Source organism: Indicator indicator, chromosome 6, assembly GCF_027791375.1.
Source record: "Indicator indicator isolate 239-I01 chromosome 6, UM_Iind_1.1, whole genome shotgun sequence".
NCBI classification, from domain to species: Eukaryota; Metazoa; Chordata; class Aves; order Piciformes; family Indicatoridae; genus Indicator; species Indicator indicator.
In genome coordinates this window covers 20,113,831-20,135,218 of record NC_072015.1, presented here as the reverse complement: position 1 = coordinate 20,135,218, position 21,388 = coordinate 20,113,831, and the positions used below count along the sequence as shown (strand labels likewise).

Here is a 21,388-nt window from a genome sequence, read left to right as displayed (position 1 = left end):
ATGTATGGTGATGACTCCTGCAGAAACATTTACCTTTTAAGAGGCCATGTTCCAAATTCTGTGCCAATCTCAGTTTTACTGGAGCACAGACATTTAACTATTTTATTTCTATCACTTTTCCTACAGAAAAAGTTTGCATTTTGCAAACAGAGCATTTTTTGGAGAAAAAAAAAAAAGGAGTTTTAAAACTTACAGCTCACACAAAATGTTCTAATTTATTTTCTTTCATATGTGGAAAGAAAGCTAATTTAAAAGTTTATAATATAGACAGGAAGCACCATCATCTTCTGCTTAGGAGGAAATTAAGGCCAGTAGAGGTAATTAAATGGAAAGTTGACTCTGAAAGCACAGAACAGAGCACAGACAGCTCAGGGTATTACAGTTAAATCATGCAATACCTGGAAAGCTCTGTTCTTGTGCTAACCCATAGCCAGACATTCCAAAGGAGAGAACCACTATGATATAGCTGGTTTTAAAAAAATTTGTTTTCCTAAAAAGTTGACACATGATTTTTAATGCTAGTGGTTTTCATTTTTATGTCTATGTCTATGTTTGGTTTATTTGTTTTGTTGCTGCTTTTTTTACAAACAAGTGCCCAATCATTACTGCAATCTGTTCTGTAATGAAGAACAAACACTTTACAGCTTTATTCAACAAATTACTCCATTTCTCCTGAATAAATAGTTTTAAAGGTTCTGAGGCACATATCTTGGGAAAGGATATGCTGTAATGGACAATTTTAAGTGTAGATCAGTATAATTCAATGCAATACAAACATGGACATTTGAATTCTGAAATTCATTTTGCTAGCCTTAATGGAGTGCATTCCACATAATTTTTGGTGTTAACTCAGATTCTTGACAGCTTTTTTCCAGAAGATGTGTGTGTAAATAAAAACAGATGAGGAGTCATTGAGGACACTGACAATACAGAACTGGGAGGAAGGGCTGGCACACCTGAAGGCTGTGCTGCCATTCAGTGAGACCCAGACAGGCTGGAGAAATTTAATGAAATTCAACAAGGACAAGTGTAGAGTCTTGCACCTGGGAAAGAACAGCCCCATGTACCAGTATAGATTGGGGGTTGACCTGTTGGAGCACAGCTCTGGGGAGAAGGACCTGGGAGTCCTGGTGGACAAAAGGATGACCATGAGCCAGCAATGTGCCCTTACGGCCAAGAGGGCCAATGGCATCCTGGATGTATTAGAAGGGCTGTGGTTAGTAGATCCAGAGAGACTCTCCTCCTCCTCTACTCTGCCCTGGTGAGGCCACATCTGGAATACTGTGTCCAGTTCTGGGCTGCTTGGTTCAAGAAGAACAGGGAACTTCTTGAAAGAGTCCAGTGCAGAAGCGCAGAGTCACAAAAATGATGAAGGGAGTGGAACATCTTCCTTATGAGGAGAGACTGAGGGAGCTGAGCCTCTTTAGCTTGGAGAATACTGAGAAGTGACCTCATTAATGTTTATAAATATATGAAGGGTGAGTGTTGGGAAGATGGACAATGAAGGACAACGAAGCTGGTGAGGGGCCTGGAACACAAACCCTATGAGGAGAGGCTGAGGGAGCTGGGGTTGTTTAGCCTGGTGAAGAGGAGGCTCAGGGGTGACTTCATTGCTGTCTACAACTACCTGAAGGGAGGTTGTAGCCAGATGGGGGTCGGTCTCTTCTCCCAGGCAACCAGCAGCAGAACGAGGGGACACAGTCTTAAGTTGTGCCAGGGGAGGTATAGGATGGATATTAGGAGGAAGTTCTTCACAGAGAGAGTGATTGCCCATTGGAATGGGCTGCCCAGGGAGGTGGTGGAGTCGCCATCACTGGAGACATTCAAGAGAAGACTGGATGAGGCACTTGGTGTCATGGTCTAGTTGATTGGATAGGGCTGGGTGATAGGTTGGACTGGATGATCTTGAAGGTCTCTTCCAACATGGTTGATTCCATGATTCTATGGAGCCAGGCTCTTCTCAGTAATGTCCAAGGATAGGACAAGGGACAATGGGTGCAAGCTACCCAGGGAAGGTTGCAGAGTCACCTTCACTGGAGACATTCAAAACCTGCTTGGATGTGTTCCTGTGTGACCTACCCTGGGTGATCCTGCTCTGGCAGGGTGGTGGACTAGATGATCTTTTGAGGCCTCTTCCAGCCCCCAGCAGTCTGTGATTATGTGATTCAGTGAAAGTCAATGACAGAAACATGTGGATTCAACACAGAAAACTAAACACAGTGAGCAAAACCACTGTTACCTGCAGAACTTCACTGGTATGTACTTAACTGAAGGAAGTGAAAATTATTTATTTTTTCATCTGTTATATAACAAGTGTGAATTATCGACACTGGTACATGTGCATGGTTTCTTAGTATGTTAAAAACTCAAAAATTAAGTAATTTATAAACATTTGTCAGTGTTGTATTTTGGATTAAAAATTGAAAGGCACACACATGGATAATTGGATACCAACATTTCCATTTCTAGGGCCTTCCAGTTCCCCTGAAGTGTAGGAACAAACAAACCTTAGATAATTTGTTGATGCTAAGAAACAGACTCATATTTCTTAAATGAAAGCAGGCTGGAAAATATCAAATGAACACATTTCTGACAGAGTAAAATACTCACAACTTCTCTCATTCACAGTTTAGTAGGAACAATAATTAGAAAATAAATACTGTATTTTCTCCTGCCTCCCTACACTACTTTTTCATATAAGTATTCATATAACTACTGCATATTTCTCTTCCATTTTTGATATGAAGTAAACATAAAACAACACTCTGAAGAATCAACCTTTTACATTCAACTTTTCCATTTTCCATAGGCAGAGCTCAAGTCAAACAGGTGATATGAGGCTTATTTCCTTTTTAAATAAGAGTCTCAGACTTTCTGTCAGTATAGATGTATCTAGTTTTTACTACCTGTTATATGAGCTCATATCAGCTAACAGTCTACCTGCATATATTAAAAATTATCCCTTGCCACAAACTTCATAATAGATATTTGGATATTTATCAAAAAAGGCTTTTCATTTAAGCTTTAATTTAATGAACATTAAATGCATTTTATGCTAGTTGGATGATGCAGAACAGATGCTGAGCTAAAATTTCATTTGCCAAATGTCAGCTCAGAAGATACATAGAACTGGAGTATTAGTAATCCAAACTACATGGTGAAAACAATGGAAAAAAATTGTAAATTGCTTCAGTGCCTGCCAACTTTCTGGGACTTCAGATGGAAATTATGCCCATTCCAGAAAATAATGCTCAGTTTTAGGAACTCTAATTACTTATTAGGATATGTTCTTTTCTAGGTATCTATTTCTCATCTTGAGCTGACTGACATATAGCAAATGCTAATCAAAAGCCAGCAATTAGTATGCTTTTCTCTTGCAGATCTTCTTCCACCTATTAAGTGAACATTTGTTTGAACCTGTGGTTGGATAGGTAGACTCAAGTGCCTGAAAATGCTGCTGGCCACTTTACCCCACAATTTGTGACAGTCAAAAACTGCAACCACTGAGCCAACCAAAGCAGCGATAGGTCTGTAAGGAAACTCAAAACTTACCAGATGACAAAGTCCATTCACGGACCAAGATGTTTATTTTTCACTTGCTATGTAACATATAAGCAGTAACTCTCCTGAGGAATACTATGCAACGTAGCAGAGCTATTGAAAGTCTTTCTTGTATTCAGGCCATGCCTTCCATTCCCTAATTAAAGCCAATACTTCTAATTATACCTCCCATGTACTACCCTAATTTCTGTCCTTCCATAATGTCTTTTCAAGTATCTGGAAAGTCTGGTGTACCCTTCTTTCCATGCTTCTCATTTATTCACATTTTTGTAATCTACTCATAGAAACCAACATGTTAAAAGTCTCCTGATTGCTTTTGTTGCTTTTCTTCATACTCCTTCCACTTTCTCCATGCCTTTCCTGTAACTCAATGATCAGCATCTGCTATAGATCACAGTTTCACAAGCCAGTCTGCCTTGGGCAACTATAGCTTTTGGGGACTACAGCATAACATAACCACATGTGTTTCTAACATTTCTTTATGAGAATTATTAGAACCAACAAATAAGGGCACCAATACTGAGTAAGAGAGCACTAATTAGTAATAATGTTTAATGATTCCATCTAATGAATTAATGAAATTCAGTTTTGAACTAGATGCGTGCTTGCTCCTACTTTATCTACAGAAATCAATACTCATGAATGCACAAATGGTATCACAAAACTAGAAAGAACCAAATAGCAAGCAAATGAACAACTTTCCAGAGGAAATCTTCATTTACAAGCATATATCCTTTACATCAACTGGCTAAGCGTTGTGAAGTGATAGCAGAGCAACAAAACAGAGATAACCTCTTCTTAAAAGGATACTATGTCTAGGACCTGTAGCGACGCTGTAAATACCTCTTTCCCGTCTATAGGGAAGTGTACTCCACATCATCATCATTCTCCTCAGAACGTTTCATAGAGTTTACAGTCATTTCTCCTCTGGGTTAATGGACTCCTAATGTAACTAAGTTTACACATAAGATACATACAAAGCAAAGCCCTTTTCCATCGTCTTTTATATTCTGAAGTACAAATATATTGATATACCAAAGTTTCAAAAAAAGACTGTTTCCCTCCGATTTGGGGCAGGGTAAAGAAGGGAATAAATTCCATATATATCTTTTCAAATTTCTGGAGAAAAGCTAAAGTTTGAAGACAGAAGTTTTCACTATTGGTAAAACTCTGCAATGGTAGAAGCAATTGCAAGCAGTTTCATATATGCCATATATATTTCATATATGCCATAAAATCTAGCTGCTACAGTGTTCCTAACTGAAGTGACAAAAAGAAGTGTTATTATGCTGAAGAAGTACAGAATATTTAGTAGAGAATATCAGTTGTGAATATTTGATTTTTAATGCATGAAATGTATTTCTGACTTCTTGCTTAAAAACCTCTCGCATTTTTGTTGGGGGCAAATTTTTGGGCTCTGCTATCATTACATTACACATGGCAAGATTAAATAAATAAATCACGCCATCTGCCATTGAAAAATCTTGTATAAATTAACACTTTCCACAAATTTAAACTTAAGTTACCAAAGGAACTTGCCTTCTTTTCCATCAGAAAACTGAACAAAATCACCAAGTACATTGAGGATTACAGATAGCATTTCTATTGTTGTAATCATGGAAATCAAATTATTTGCCAGAAAACTCTCTCTAATCCATCTGCCTGCTTGGAGTACACATGCTATAAAGTTTCCTCCTTGCACGTTCCCTAAGTGTATGAGGATGGTCATATCTCATAGTGACATTAAAAGTTGTGCTATATATTTAAAAAGCATGCACAATCCAATCATTTTTGCAAAGCTGTAAAACATACATTCTGTCACCACATACTGGCATTGGATGCCTGCACAACACACAGGGTAGAGCATAACCTGATTACATGTTGCTTCCATATTGCTCAGTCTCCTTGCCCAATACCAGAATATCCTTTCCTGCAGCTTTTGCAAATATCAACTGTAGACAAACCAGGAACTCCAAGAACTTCTGACCAAGAAATAACTTGAAAATTCAATTCAAAATGGTTATAGAGTCAAAACAGTCATAAGACTCCTCTGATTTTCAGAGAATTACTTTTCATAAGCTTTTAAGGGGTGGTGCTGGAGAAAGCAGGCTAAACACACACATTCAAGACCACAACTACCATCTTATTTTACAGAGGAGCTCATGAGAGCCTTCCAAGGCAAAGCATTAGGACAAAGTTGTTTTGCAAACAAATTCTTCCATATACAATCATGGGGCTTAGTTTTTTGAGACTTTTTTATATATATATATATATATGGACAGATACATATAAACACGTATTCAACAGCAGAAACATACAAAGTAAAAGCAATTACAAGCCTCTGCACAAACAAGAAATAGTAGATAACGAAGGTTTCACCCACCTGGGATCTTTCTGAATGCTATCAATGGAAGGTGACCTAGCCAAGGTCCCTTCAGGTGGGATGGCTGGCCCAGATTTGCTGTATGGTGATTCAATAGAAGGACAATACTGCAGCTGTCGGTAGGGGTCTGCGTAATTGGAGGCTGGGCCGGCTGCATAGCTGGCCCTCTGGAAGGTCGCTGTTGCGTTCTGTGTGCCATGTTGACTGCCTGTGCGCTGTAAGGGTACGGAGTCGACACCAGGGGAAGATGGGGCTACGACAGGAAAGTAGGGACAAAGTAAAAAATTGAGGACCTGCTCACAGAAATGGTTAACCAGGTCTAGGCAGAGGGGAAAAAAAACCAAATCACACACATATAAAACAGGAGTTTAAAAAGAATGGGGGGGAGGGAGGGGAAGGAATCAAAACAAAAAACAAGAAACAAACAACATTGTCATTTTCAAAACCATCAAAGTAAATAATCATCAAATGAACTTCTAAATGACATGCCACTTCTGGACTGGAAGACCTTTACAGAAATGAAACAGATCACAGGAGTAATTTTCACTTGGGGTTTTAACTGAACTAACCAGAAATTAAAATAGTGCAGAAGCTGTAGGGGAGTATTCAGGCTAAGATTCACAACCACCACCAAGTGAGGCTTCTACAGTCCTTACAGATGTGTAAGTCAGATCCATCAGCAGAAGGTGGGTCAAACCAGCCTCATGAGTCCAAATTGAGATGGACAGGTCTATGGCAGAAGAAACAGCCATGGCCATCCTAAATCTGTAGTCCTGGTATCCACAAAGCAGGTAAAACTAGACACCTGCTACCAAGAGTCACTGCATATACTTCATTAACATATCTTCTGCATATTTCATCTTAAGTAAGACTTAAGGGATTGCTACTGCTAACTCAAAAGAACTAAGCACAAGGTGATCATGTAGATGTCTTAATGCATGCCAGCAATGCCTGTGCTCACTCACCACAGCTCAAGATTAAAGCATTACCAGTTCTGAGCAGCTTAACCAATAGATTTAAACCGACTTAAAACTGCTGTGACTCAAAAATCTTATTAATCTCTCTTGTATTCCATTATCTTTCTGTTATACCAGTGTGTACAGGAGATCCAGTCTGCTTTATGATACTTATTAAACATGGAATATTTTAGAACTGAAGTCTAGTTAATGGACCACAAATTGGCAAACGGACCACAACCCACGTGATTTCCAGCCTGGAAACTAATACAAATTAAATGCTGGCTTTGCTCAGAAGGAAATTCGAACTGTTTTAAGTGGCACATGAACACTTGGTGGCTCCCATTTCCAACTGTCCCAAGAAAACAAGAACACTTTTGCCAACAGGAGTGTGACCAGGTCCAGGACTATTGTTAGCTGGGTCAAATTCACATGCAAAACTGTAGGCAAAAGTGCATATCCAAGAGATAGGTTTTCATAATACATTTCCCAATCATTTGTCATTAACATGCACATTTACAAGTTAAGGAAATAATATTTAATATATTATAGGTCCATGAAAGGGACTTTAAACATTTCATCTCAAAGTGTCAGCAAGTGAAACAGTGAGCTTTAAATACAGTTAGAGCAGTTTTATCTGACCTAGTATTGTCAAAGTTACAATACCTGAAATTTTGAAATTTGTACCAGATCTTTGCCTCTTTTCTTTTTTCTTATGTAGAATCTAGATTTACAACAACAAATATAATCTTGTAACTTCTGCACAGACATAGATAAGTGGTTGAGCCCACTTATCTATCGCTCCATCACTGCGAGTGTTCAAGGTCAGTTTGATGAAATTATCTAGTGAAAGATGGCCCTGTCTGTGGCAGAAAGGTTAACTTTAAAGGTCCTTTCCAACCCAAATCAGTGATTCTGTGAATATATTAATTTATATACATAGCAACATTTTAGGAGTATTGATTTTGTTTAATTGCTAGCATATATTTCCTTAAGAAATGATCAATAAAACACATACAGACCTTTTCATAAAGCTGCATCAGTTAAAGTGCAGTAACAGTATTAGCACACTGAAACACCTCATGCACAATCATGCTAAGTTCAGTGTTAGGAAGACACAAGGAAAACATCACATTTTAACAGAAAATACACACAGTTGAAAATCAAAATTAGGTGCCTTGTGAGAAAAAAAGTAAAACAAAACAAAACAAAACCACAAGTTAGAGAAAATACTGGAAATATTCTCAAATGAAAAAGCAAAGATGTAATTGAGCATACTCTTAAGTACTGTCACTTCACAGAACATACTGCTAGCTTTTGAGACATTATATGGGGAACTGCAAAAATCCCTACACTGCTAATATTGCTGAAAACAAGAACTTCACTGTAATGTAGATTGCTTTGCAAAATATTCCACTGTATTTCCTGTCCTCTTCTTTGCCAGCAGTTCAATGGAAATTGTGTTTGATTTAAAATTATTTGAAAATGTTTTGTTCTATTTTCTCCTTTGTCATGTTATCAAAATAGTTATTTATACAAAGAGACACTTGCTGCATTCTATCACCTACATGCTTTTCAAGTCACTCTGATTCATTTCTCCAATTACCTTCCCAGCAGACTGTTATTTCCTCTTGAATTTATCACAATGAACACAGAAGTGCCATAGTCAGAATATAATAATAAGACAAATCTACGATTTAGCTAAACATTCACCAAAAAAAAGTTTGTTGGAATAGTGGTATCCAGATCAATTAAAAGAAAACTACCCCAAACAATTAACACTTTAGATTAACTTCTACATTAAACTTCACTGGTCACATTCATGGACTGTAATAGGGTTAAACTTTAGCAAACAGTTGTATGCAAATAATTTTGTGTAAAATTGAAGCAAAGCCATTTTCTACAATATGGTCCTTCTGCTTAAATTCTTTTGGCAGTCAGACATACTGACTGAACTATGACTCTCTGAACTATGACAAACTATGTCTACTGAGATCTCACTGCTACTTAGCTATTAAACCAGCAAAGCTGTACTGATTGTGTCTATTAAAATAAATAAATCCAGCAGTTCATCAGCAACAGTGAATCATCAGTGAGCACATGGGTATCCACACAGTCAGAGTGGACCAGAAGGCATTTATGTGCCAGCTATGACTGCAAATGGTCTTGCAACCTTTGTACACATTTTTAAATTGAAGACACTTACACCTGACTTTCACGTCTGACTCTTCTCTCAAATCCAAGTCAGCTATACCTTGACCAGAATCATCTTACTGTGGGTAAGATGCAATACTACTTCTACAAAGATGAGGTGTTTGCCCCAGCAAGGCATGGAGTTGTATCAGAAGTGCTGTTTCTGAAGAAATGGGCTGCTTTCCCCTCTCCCATAACCAGACACCTGTCCAGCCTTCCTGGGATCTGGCCTAGTTGAACCAGGGTCACAGCCAAGACATGTTGCTCCTCTGGGTTTACAGCAGACACTATTCTGCATCTGCCTAAAGGTAAACCACAAGTTGTAACCACACTGTGAAGAAGCAGGTCTAGTTTTGTGGATACCTTGACACCTTGTTGATTTAACAAAGTAGCTTGGAAGTAAAGTTGTCCACAAAACCACATCTGAGTCTAGTTTTCAAAAATCCCCAAACTTGTAAGGCGATCAAGATTAAAATCAAAGAAACAAAAGACCTCATAAACCATACTTATGCAGTATCTTCCTTTACCCAACTGAGGACTACAATGGCATTGCTTTTAACAGCAATTGCTGTCCCCACGTTTTAAAAACTTACACAAATTCAGCAGCTGATGTCAGATAAGTAAGTCTCTTGAGCTCTGCTCTGCTCCTTTTGCACTGGTCAGCCTACCTGTAGCTCCTTCCTGGGACTGCTTGGCACAATGGCCTTGCAGAGGCATGGAAAGAAAGTGACCAGTATCCAGCCACCCCCTCCAAGTGCCCCACTCCATGCACATGAGATGGGTTTGTATGGATCATGGTCTGTGATGCTGAGGCTGACTCATGCTGACTGTGGGGCCACAGCACCCACTCTATGCTGCAGCTAGCAGATATTGAGTATAGCAAGTAAGGTGCTCAGTAGTATGCCAGTAAATCTCAATACATTAATGAAATTCAAAACCTCAATGTAAGACCCATGCTTGAAGAGGAGAACTTTAATTTTGGCTTGTGAAAAGGGTTTCAGTGAGGATCTCCAAAGACAGAATGTCACACTGTGCAAAACAAGATGTATAGTTTCACTGAAAAGATTTCAGTTTGTTATCTGAAGATTTACAATCTTATTTTAATTTAGCACACTATTAGTATCTTAAAAATACTGTATCATCTCAGTCCTTCACTACTGCAGAACCCAAATCACATCCCCAGAAAATGCAGCATCTGTGGTACCACACCAGCATTTCCTATATTCTTACAAATCTTCACAAAAAAACAAAGAAAAGTTCTATAAGTTAACTATAATGAAAACTCTCCAAAGACCTGATGTATGCCCTGATTATGGTTCTCTTGATTGCAGAAATAGCATGTAGAAAATCCAGCCTTTGTAGTTTTCTACAGCTTTTACACAGTATTAACAAAGATACAGCAACTTTTATATTAATGCTGAAAATTTCAATATATCACTAAATATGTTCACAGGCTCATAATGAGATACTGAATTTAGAAATTCACTTTCAGATTTCGCATCTTCTTTTGAAATTTGGGACATAGAATCATAGAATCAAGAAGGCTGGAAGAGACCTCAAAGATCATCGAGTCCAACCTGTCACCCTAAACCTCATGACTATCTAAAGCATGGCACCAAGTGCCACGTCCAATCCCCTCTTGAACACCTCCAGGGATGGTGACTCCACCACCTCCCTGGGCAGCCCATTCCAATGGCCAACCACTCTCTCTGTGAAGAACTTTCTCCTCACCTCCAGCCTAAACCTCCCCTGGCACAGCTTGAGACTGTGTCCATCTCTAGAAAAAAAAAAAAAACTAACAAACCCTCAAAATCAAGGACATGCTGATTTTGGCAGGGATGCTATTGCATCACAGCTAGGTATCTTAGGGAGATCAAATTCACATAAGAACTGTTTAAAAGTTCAGACTTCCTAGAAGTCAGAGGGTATTTTGCCCAGTTAACCTATGTAGGATCTGAACTTCAGAAAGGATAAACTCATTTATGAGACTTGCTACACCTTCTTGCTGAAAATTGGCTCATGCTGCTGATTTATTTGTAGATATTACTTTGTAAATTTTTCTTCTTACTATTCTATATTAGACATTCAGTTTCTTCACGAACATTCTCTTTATGCCTTTCATACAGATTTCACAATTTACATTTTTTTCCTTTCTTTTTTTTTTTCCCTTCATTGATTTGTGCCAGCAATTGATTCTGTCTCATGAAAGTTGAAGTTTGGATAATATTAAGATGTCCTTTCAGGGCAAGGTGTGTTCACCATCCCTCCATGAGTTCATAAACGATACAAATGCAGTGCAACCTGTTGGTATCAAATACATAGAGAGATTTATAAAACAGATACTTTTTCCATCTAATATATCATAAAAATAACAGTGTGTTCTCTGTCAATTAGGAAATAGAATTCCTCAAGTTTAGGGATAAAACCACTTTTTATCTCTAAATGTTAAATGAGTCTTTCAGAGCATGCACCAGTGTTTTTTTCAACAGAAGTTTAACAAAAGAGATTATAATCATGCCAGGAGCAAATGAGCAATCCAAAGTAGCAAGCACAAGCAGTCATTTATCACTGTTCAAGATGTATGATAATAACTATATAATAATACTACTATTAAACTTGCTTAGCAGTTACATTTAGCATATTGGAAGTGTAAGATTTTAAGGAAATATACAGTTAGGTAAACCTGAAAATATTTACTAAAAGAGAAAAAACACAACCCAAGACCATAATTAGTATTAGCTACTACCTCTAAGGTAGTGAAGATTTTATGAAGGCACTGTCATATCTTCTGTTCAAAGTAGATATGCAGAAGGAATTTCATATCTTAAACATGCAAACTGAGAGCAGAACAGAAAAAAAAATCCTAAAGGATTTCAAGACACAAGGCTCCAATGTCCATTTGAAACGCTTAGGACCTTATGCAAATAACACCACAGAAGTCCTATGTAGCTTGACAACTTTGCTACTTAATTCCTTGTAGTTGAAACAGGAAAAGCAGAGTAAGAACTACTGCAACTTTTTATACCTCCTCTTCAGTTTTCTCCTCCCTCACTTATTTGCACTCTTTATTTTGTCCTATTTAGTGATCTTGCAATAAAAATTAGAGTCCCCAAATTCTCAGACAGAAAGAAAAAAACACAGTTGTATGTAAATCTTCTCTTGTGTTCTCACAGGAAAACTCTCCTCCATCGAGCCAGCCTTTGTTCTCAATGCATCAAATTTCAGCGCATCCTGGATTGCACTGAACTCCACATGGTCAACTGGAAAAGCTCTTTCCCTCTATGACCTCCCTGTCCTCTCTCAAGGATTTCTAGCTTCAAACACTCAGCTAACCTTTTTTTCCTTGAACCCTTTCTGCTGGCCCCAGCTTTCTCCACATGTGGGCACATCAGGGGAAATACAACCTCCTTTCCTCCAGTTAGCTCCACCATGCTGAACTCAGCACCCTCGACAGACAGGCAAGGCAAATAGCCAGTCTCCTTGCTGTACCAGGGATGTCTTTTAAAAGGAACAGAACCTGTTGTAAAGTGAAAACACGTGCAAACAAAAGAAATAGATACTGAATAACATGGTACTTGGCAAAGGAGGTCTCCTCCACCCACAAATGTGTTAGTGACAACTTCCTCAGCTACTGGTTATACCTGGCTGGTACACCTATTTGTAATTAGCATGTCTATGTGCTGTTGCAAGCATGTATTCGGTACTACTTTTCTCATCAGATGTTTCCATGACATGGTAAGGAGGAAGCCTTTTTAATCAAGGCAACATCCAATTCTCCTCCAGATGGCATTACAGGATATTTATGTTGTTCATACATTCCCACCCCACCTTCAAAGCCAGAGGTATCTCTTTAGCTGCTATGCTACTACTTCTGTGGGAAATACTCAGTGCATCTCTGAATTAGCTAACAGGTTCATTCCCACCTTTGGCAGCTGCAGGCTGCTAAGCCTAATAAAGATCATAAATGTACTCAAAGTGAATGCAAGACCCAGCAATTAACTACTACCTCTGCTATTAAAGTCTTCCAAAAGCCTTAAAATATCTCCTGACCACTGCTGTATTTACATGACCATTTTGCAGGGGAACAACTTGCTTCATAGACCAAGGAAACATCACTTGTGCTCTGCATGTTGTCATGTTCAATAATCCTCCTTCAATGCAAAAACTGACAATCTTTGAAGACTGAAGAACTGAATTTGCTACTGCACTGATTTATTCTTCCATTTTGACTTTCTAAGTGTTCTTTAGATCTGAAACTAATTGTTACAATAAGACTGAATGCTCCCTAGCTTAGAAACTGATGGGATTTTTTTCTGTAATACAGAAAACAAAATGGTGAATGAAAATAATTCTTCCTTGTTTTCTGAACTATTCCTTCACTTTCAGAACAGCTGGTCACTTTGAAGGCTCCTTTTCTCTATATTGTATGCAAACCTAAGTGGAATTCTCACATTGTCTACTTCTTAGTTTCATTTTCATGCTTATTTTTTTGTTTGAAGTAAGCTAGTTTTTTTGTTTGGTTTTGGTTGGTTAGTTTTGTTTTTTTCTTTTATTGAACAGTTCCATTGGGGAAAGACATGTAACTGCCACTGTGTAATGCTTAGCAAATGGAATAATTTTCTTAAGCACCAATTGAGACTTGGCATTTCTTGACTAGTAATTATTTTATTTCTGAGTTCAAGTATGTGATTAACTGGTATAAATCTGAAATCACCTGGTTCCATTAGTTTTAGCAAGGGAACTTATTAATAAGTCATCCATAAGGGTTTTTTTACCTCTAAAGAAAATTTTAATGAGTAGGTAGCAAAGTAATTCCGTGAGTAGCAATGAGACTTACAAATTTTATAACTTAGAAATTTTAGTTGAACAGATACGGTGCCCAAGATGAATGAGTTCTGAGCAAAGTTTATTTGCAGCTGTGTTTGATACAACTTCAATGAAACCTGAAGTCAAAACCTGAACACAGCCTCTCTCACAGCGAGGTCCATTACAAGGCCTCACTGCTGTGTCCAACCTCACACCCCCACACCTGCAACTTTCATTATGAAATACACGTAGTCTGCGAGGACACCAACATTTTATGCCAACATTAGAATTCCTCAAGCAGCTAGGTATTTTCAGTTATTTCAGATTCCCAACTCTCTGACTTCAAGCAAGAATGACTTCCTTTTTCAAGTTTTCAGTATTAAAAAGCATAATATTCCCTTCCACCTTCAGGAACTGACTGCATTTTAACTATCCAGATTTAATCTCCACTAATACAGGCCACTTCTATTCTCAGACTCACCTACTAGCATGTTTCAGCGGTGCTGCTCTGCACAAAAATGTACTAGTGTGTCTACATAACATGATAATCAGATGCCAACTTCAGTGCCAACATCTTTTCTCAGATTGTCTCTTGTCTCTCTGAGTTACATCCCTCAATTTGCGGCAAACATGCAGTTTAAGTAATTTGTTAAATGAGCATTTAAACAGAGAAAGCAACAACTCCCAAAGCCCTTAGAAGCGACTGTTCTTTCAGAATATGAGATACTGAAATTCATTATGACAGTTTCCTCACTGCAGATAATATTCAACCCTAAGCAATGGCACTACACAAGACTAAACACCACTTTTCTCCTCTTTGTAATACTACATGGTTTCATACTGTGTGCAGGGGACATAATAATCCTAACAATTATAAGACCCCTTCACAGCAAAACCACACAAACCGTACTACTACACATAGTCTAGCCTACTCTGACTAAATTTCTGTTTTCATGCCAAATTCAACTTCTCTTGAAATCCCTCTCTTAAGTTTCCTGTCCAGCTGGCCAACATAAAACAGAATACAGGGATGAAAGTCAAAATTATTAAAATATGTATAAATATTACAAGAAAATAACAGATTAACAGCCTGCACTGCATCATGCTACAACCATCAAGTACATAGATGTCTTCTCATTCTGGTTTTGACTCCTCCCTATTTAGTATTCCAGCCCTAAGTATTAAAAAGGCTACTAACTGCTATATTTTTAGAACACCTTACTGAGCTTCACCTATTTTCATAGACAGTTTACACTCTGGATTCAAAGATTACTTTACTATTAAGTTAACCACATCTGTATTCCAACGCTGAAACACTAACCAAACTTCTGTAAAAGTCAGTTTGAAAATCACTTAGTTAAAAAAAAATAACATCATTGAATACTTCTTTAACCATAAAAACTTCAATCATACACAGAGACTGCTTGGGAAAAAAAAATAAAAGTCTGAGTTAAAATTTAAAAAGATAATAATAATTTAAAAAAGGTAATAGGCTGGTGCTTTTTGAAAGAATGCTTTCAAATACAATGCTGCAGAAAGATCCTCTAGCAAAAACATGAGTTGTCTTGAAGACATTGCTGGCTAGTTACCTCAGGCACAGCATTTTGTTTTTGTTCAGCAGAGGCTTACAAGAAGATTTATGAAAGTATGAAAGGTGTTTGAATTAGTTATGAAAGTATGAAAGGTGTTTGAATTAGTTCTTATTTCATGAATGATAACCTTGTATTTCCACACAACAGTGAAGTAAACAAAAGAAAACAAACAGGCCTGCATCACTGAAGTCTAGTGTGACCAGGTTTTAACTTAAGACTATGTGTGTATAGTAAATAGATGAGAAATACAGTTTCTGGCACAGAAAATGCACAGTTTCTGGCACAGAGTAAACACTATTTTCTCACTAGTGGCAGGTGAGATTTACAGGGTAGGTAATTCCCTGACCAAGACTTTATAATCACATTTCTCCCTCAATAGACAGCAAAAGCTAAGGGACATCTGAGAGGTGCTCAGATATGTGCTAAGTCATCCTACTATATAAAGAAAGAGATCAATTAATAGGAAAACACACTGGACAAACTACAAGCTTCTGAAGGTATTCTGTTCATGGGACAGAGGAAGGAGGCTGTGGATACTGATCATTTAAAATGATTTCTATCCTGAGCAACAGAGAAATCTGGACTATCTTTACACGAGTACGATTCCTCTATGGATCCCAACCATAGGCTCAATACTTGAAGATACAAATAGCTCATTTGGAGAAATGCTTCTCCACTCTAAGGGGGGGTATTGCTCTTAGATTAAAGGTGGGTTTTCAGGGTTTTCCTTTCCTGTCACTTTCCTCCCTCTCTCATTGCTCTTGTCAACAGCTTTACGGCAACCATTGAAGTTGGACACAATGTCTTTTATTACACTCCTGTCAAAATTTTAATAGGAAGGAGTAAGACTTATTAAATAAATAAATAAATCTTCTGCAGAGAAGACGCCACCTGCAAAAAGAATCACCTAAAAACATACACAAGAATGTAACACAGATAAGGCTATAGCAGACATCTCAGATCTGTCAAATAAAATGGGATTATGACTTAGCATTGCTTTGAGGTGATTCGTTACTCACTATGCAGATCACTAAGGTATTTTGTGCTCAATTTACTATGCATTGAAGATTTATTCCCCACTTGTTTCCTGTAATTCTCTCTCCCAAAGCATGTTATCAAGTGGATGTCAGTTAGGAATACAAGTCTATTATCACAATAGTACCAAACTCATAGAGATGTAGTGGTAGGAATAATTTCTCTTTTTAATTTCATGAAAACATTACATCCTGTAGCCAGAACTCCATGCTGTATGATTTACAAGCATGATCCTCAATTAATTTGTAGTGGTGGCATCACACTATGCCCCTAACTCCACATACCAGCTTGTGACAAACCAGAACAAATAGCCTGCCCTCACCCACAAAAAAACCCAAACAAACCACAACCTAAGCAGAAACAAGAGACAGTTGGTATTTACAACCCAACTGTTGCACTTTAGCACTGAACAAAAACTAAAACATTGCAGAAGCAGTATAATGGACAAAGGGTTTAAACCAAATGGAGCAAATCAAAATTGATTTTTCTGTTGCTCCTCTTTTTTGCCTGAAGTGATAACTTTAAAGTCAAATAAAGAAATACATATTTGAAACTGAATTTGGTTTTGTTTTCAAATGAACTATCTGTAATACAGGAATCTGCATGTAAGAGGTAGCTCTCATTAATACCTAGATGGTGCTCTGAAACCAAAAAGTCAAGCTATACCATTGATGCTCCCTGTAAGAATCAAAACACGTCTAACTGCATATATATACATATATGAAGCAGTTTGCTTTTCCCCTGTAACTCCCTTAAAATTCCTTTTACTCATTCATCTCAAGCCTACAGAATTACAAATTAGATATCTGGTTATCTAATCCCAGTTCCCTGCCAAGAATCAATACTAACACAAAGGATGAGACAGCTGTGGAGCAACTGAGATATAAACCGCCCTATGGAACCTGCCCCTGGTGATGCACAAGGCTCAAATGAGTTTGATTCCCAGAGCTGAAGTTATGTTTGCTTGTCTTCCAGGTGTAGAAAGTTGTGAATCCCTCTACAGGGGATTCATCATGACATTGAAGTTGAAGTCCCACAATGTCATTTTTACATAGTCTCATTTCAATGTAAGAATGCTGTGTTAATTTTCAATTTTTTTTCGCATGTTTAAGTCATAGAGAACTTTTGTAATTTGAAATGGCTAAAGGGAATAACTTACCAAGGGACTGCTTACCTTAAGGTATTGTAAATGACTATCAAAAAGATAACGCTTAAAGCAAAGTTTAAAAAAAAATCTCCTATTTGTTTCAGATACTGTCTGAATAGTAAATACCAAGTGCACTGTCCTGCACCTGAGTTGTGGCAATCCCTGGTATCAATACAGGCTGGGGGATGAGAGTAGCTCTGCAGAGGACCTGGCAGTACTGGTAGATTAAAAGCCAGACATGAGCTGGTAATGTGCTTTCACAGCCCAGAAAGCCAATCACATCCCACGCTGCATCAAAAGGAGCATGGCCAGCAGATCTAGGGAGGTGATTCTGCCCCTTTACTATGCTCTTTTGAAACCCCACCCAGAGCCCTGTGTGCTTCTCTGGGGTCCCCAACATAAGGAGGACATGGACCTGCTTGAGGGGGTCCAGAGGAGGGCCACAAAGATGGTCAGAGGATTGGAGCACCTATCCAGTGAAGACTGGCTGTATGAGTAGAGATTACTCAGCCTGGAAAAGAGATGGCTCCAGGGAGCCCTTATTGTCACCCTTCAATAACAAAAGGGAGCCTGTAAGAAAGCTGGGGATGGACTTTTCAGCAGGGCCTGTTTCAACAGGACAGGGTAATGGTTTTAAACTAAAAGATGGGAGATTTAGACTAGATATGAGGAACATTTTTTTTTTTTTACAGTGAAGGTGGTGAAACACTGGAATAGGTTGCTCAAAAAGCTGATAGATGACCCATCCCTGGAAACATTCAAGATCAGGCTGGATGGAGCTCTGGGCAATCTGATCCAGTTGATATCCCATCTTGTTGCAGGGAAGGTTGGACTAGATGATCTTTGGAGGTCCCTTCCAACTCAAACTATTCTATGGTTCTATGATAATATTTTAAAATATTTCATAAACACTAAAAAAATCCCTAAAACAAATAAGCCAAACTTAAAAGGTTAAAAGTTTAATGTTAGCACAGTTAAAGAATAGTTTGTTATGGTTAAAGAAAAGCAGAAAAAACACTTACGAGATTTTGATGCCACATGACTACAATAAAGTAAGCTTAATCATTCTTGAAAGAGGGGTAAATCACTCTACAGGATACAGATGTCTGTCTTTTTCCATATGGCAAATTTTTAAAATATAGGAAAATTGCTTCACAATATGAAAAGAACCTTCAACTTGAAATAATGACTTCTAAAAATGACTTATAAAAACATGCAGCAAATTAAGTACTTGGGTACTTAGAAGCAGCATTAAACAGACTATGCAATATCCTTCTCCATCCTTGGTGTAAAAATCTCAACTGGAAAAAAAAAATTAATTGACTTGCACCTACTCAGCAGTCATTGTTCCTACAGACTGGCTCCCTTGATGGTAAGATCTGTCTGGCAGCAGATCAGTAGTCCCTCTTGGAGCAAAGCAAGGTCTCTGTCCTAACATTCCCACTGCACAGGGAAGGCAGCGCAGAGACGTGGACCTAGCGTAGCTTTCCAGGGGCTGGTGTAGCTTTCCAGCAACAACTTCACAATGACAGTCTACCTGGCCAGTAGCATGGAAGTTCAAATGGGTTCGTGTGTTCTCCTACAGGGAGGGAGCCCCCAGGGAGTAGCAGTGAACAGCACATGAACCTGGCACTAAGAATAGGAGGTGATCAGACATTGAAGAGCTGGGACTATGCTGCTCCACCTGTGCAATGGGGCCAGGAGGATGAGGTCAGAGCCATTTGAGCACTCACTGGCAACCAAACTAGAAACCTCCCCTCCTGGCAAAACACAAATCAACAGTCCAATGAATTTTGTATGGGCTGCTCCTATCTGGGGTAACAGTAAAAGGGAGTTCTGCATTTCCCTCTCCTGCCTCTGCTGTAGTTCCTGAGCAGAGACTGGATGTTCACCACAGGCACCTCATAAGATGGAACAAGGAGGCAGAAGAGAGAAACCTCTCAGCCATGTTGGGAGAAAGCAGCCATCTCAGTGACAACAGAAGGAACACCATTTTTTCCTTGTAGATCTTCCCCTCAGGTGCTGCTTAACCTCCAGGACAGCAGGACTCAAACGCAGCAGGGGTGAACATGCAAACACTGGCACAGCTGTCTGGGTCCTCTTCCAATCCCTCCAGGAGCACACCTAACTCATGAAGAAGGATTGGACTCCAGAAGCAAGTGTTGCCTTTATCCCACTAAAGCATGACATACTTTACAGGAGAAAGACAGTGTTACAAATAACTCAGAGCAGTGCCCAATATAAGGCATCCCTCTGCGCAGACTCCTTTCCTTCAGCAAATGAAGAATCAGGCAGAAGTAGAAAGCAAAGCAGAGGATCTGTCCAAAACACAACAGTAATTCTTACCTTCAGGAGTTTTTCCTGATCTGCATCACAGGACAATGAAATACAGAGCTTTCCCCTGCCACTGGCAAGTGCTTGCATAGAAACCATGACCATGAGCAACAGGTAACTCTTCCCTCTGAAAAGGAGCTGCCTTTACTCTCCACAGCTCTACCGACAGTACTCTTCCTCTCACAGAAACCTATCTTGCAAAGTGCCACATTTCTGGTTTGCACCTGCCACCACAAATTTCACAGGCTTGTTCTCTTGAGTCAGCACACTCCACCAAGGTACCCAGGAGGTGTCGTAGCCTGTGGCAGCACAGCTTTCAGTAACAGCTTCAGAGGTGGCAGTGCACTGGTGGAACCAACCAAGCATCAGTGGGAAGAGCTTCAAGGAGACCTGGCCTGAAGGAGATGAAGGCATCACAGAAGCTGGAGAGCAGCCTGGCAGATACCACCACATGCATGCACAGGGACATTGGGCAGGAGGTCACATGAGAAGTGCCCCAGCCCCCTACATGCTCCTTGATGGATAACCCAGTGCAAAAGCATGCTTGGTAAATCCTTCAAGTCCTGCACTACACCACCATTCAGAGGCAATGAAAACTTCTGGTCGCTTTCCCTCTCATTATTCATCCTACTTTCAATAAATCTTTCATTTTGGGGTCCTCTTTTTAATTTCACAGTATCAACCACACAGTCTACACCTCCTTTTCCCAATCCTTTCCCCTTCTGACAAACACAGCAGAGTTTTCACAGTGCCTTGTCTTCATCAAGGAGGTGCTTCAGCTCCATGCACTCAGAACTCAAAACTAATACCAACTGGCTATTATAACCAAGCTGCTTGACTTCCCACGACTGAGCTGCATCATAAGGCCTTTCCAATAATACTTTCAGGGGCAGAGGCAGACACTATCCTCAGACTGTGTATCCCAAGGCAATTGATCAATTTCTTCAAGGATGTCAAGGATGCGTACATCCTTCACAAAGCTGAGGAAGACAAGTTCACTCCTCTGGTGTAATTGCTGGCTCTTCCTTGCCACTTGTGTGAGGTTGGAAGCAAAGATACTCACTGCAGCCCCTGAAACCAGTGAGTGCTCTTGAAGACCTAGCACTTTGAGGTCTAAATGTCCACAGCTCACCAGCATTTTTAAGCAGCAAACTTTTTTTAATCTGATAAAGCCACAGTTCGTAGAGTTCAGAATAAGCAAGGGCCTCACATTTACTACCCATTCCTCTCCCTGGCAACAGGACTCTTTCAAAGCTTTTAATAACTTTATCTGAAAATCACATCCTTTTCACAGATGGGATTCACCTCTCTCACTGAGGGACTGAAACAAAAGCAACTGTCATTACGAGGTGACAGAATGCTGCCAGCCCTCAGAGGTGAT

At 39.1% G+C, this 21,388-nt stretch overlaps 1 protein-coding gene across 2 annotated transcripts in view; it reads right to left on the bottom strand.

Annotated features, from left to right (window-relative positions):
• Positions 1–21,388, bottom strand: part of CTNND2 (catenin delta 2) — a 492,311-nt gene that overhangs the window by 214,520 nt on the left and 256,403 nt on the right. For both annotated transcript variants that reach the window (XM_054381916.1, XM_054381917.1), the window contains one exon: positions 5,945–6,197. In XM_054381916.1, coding sequence (XP_054237891.1) covers positions 5,945–6,197 — 253 coding nt within the window. The remainder of the gene's footprint in view (positions 1–5,944; positions 6,198–21,388) is intronic.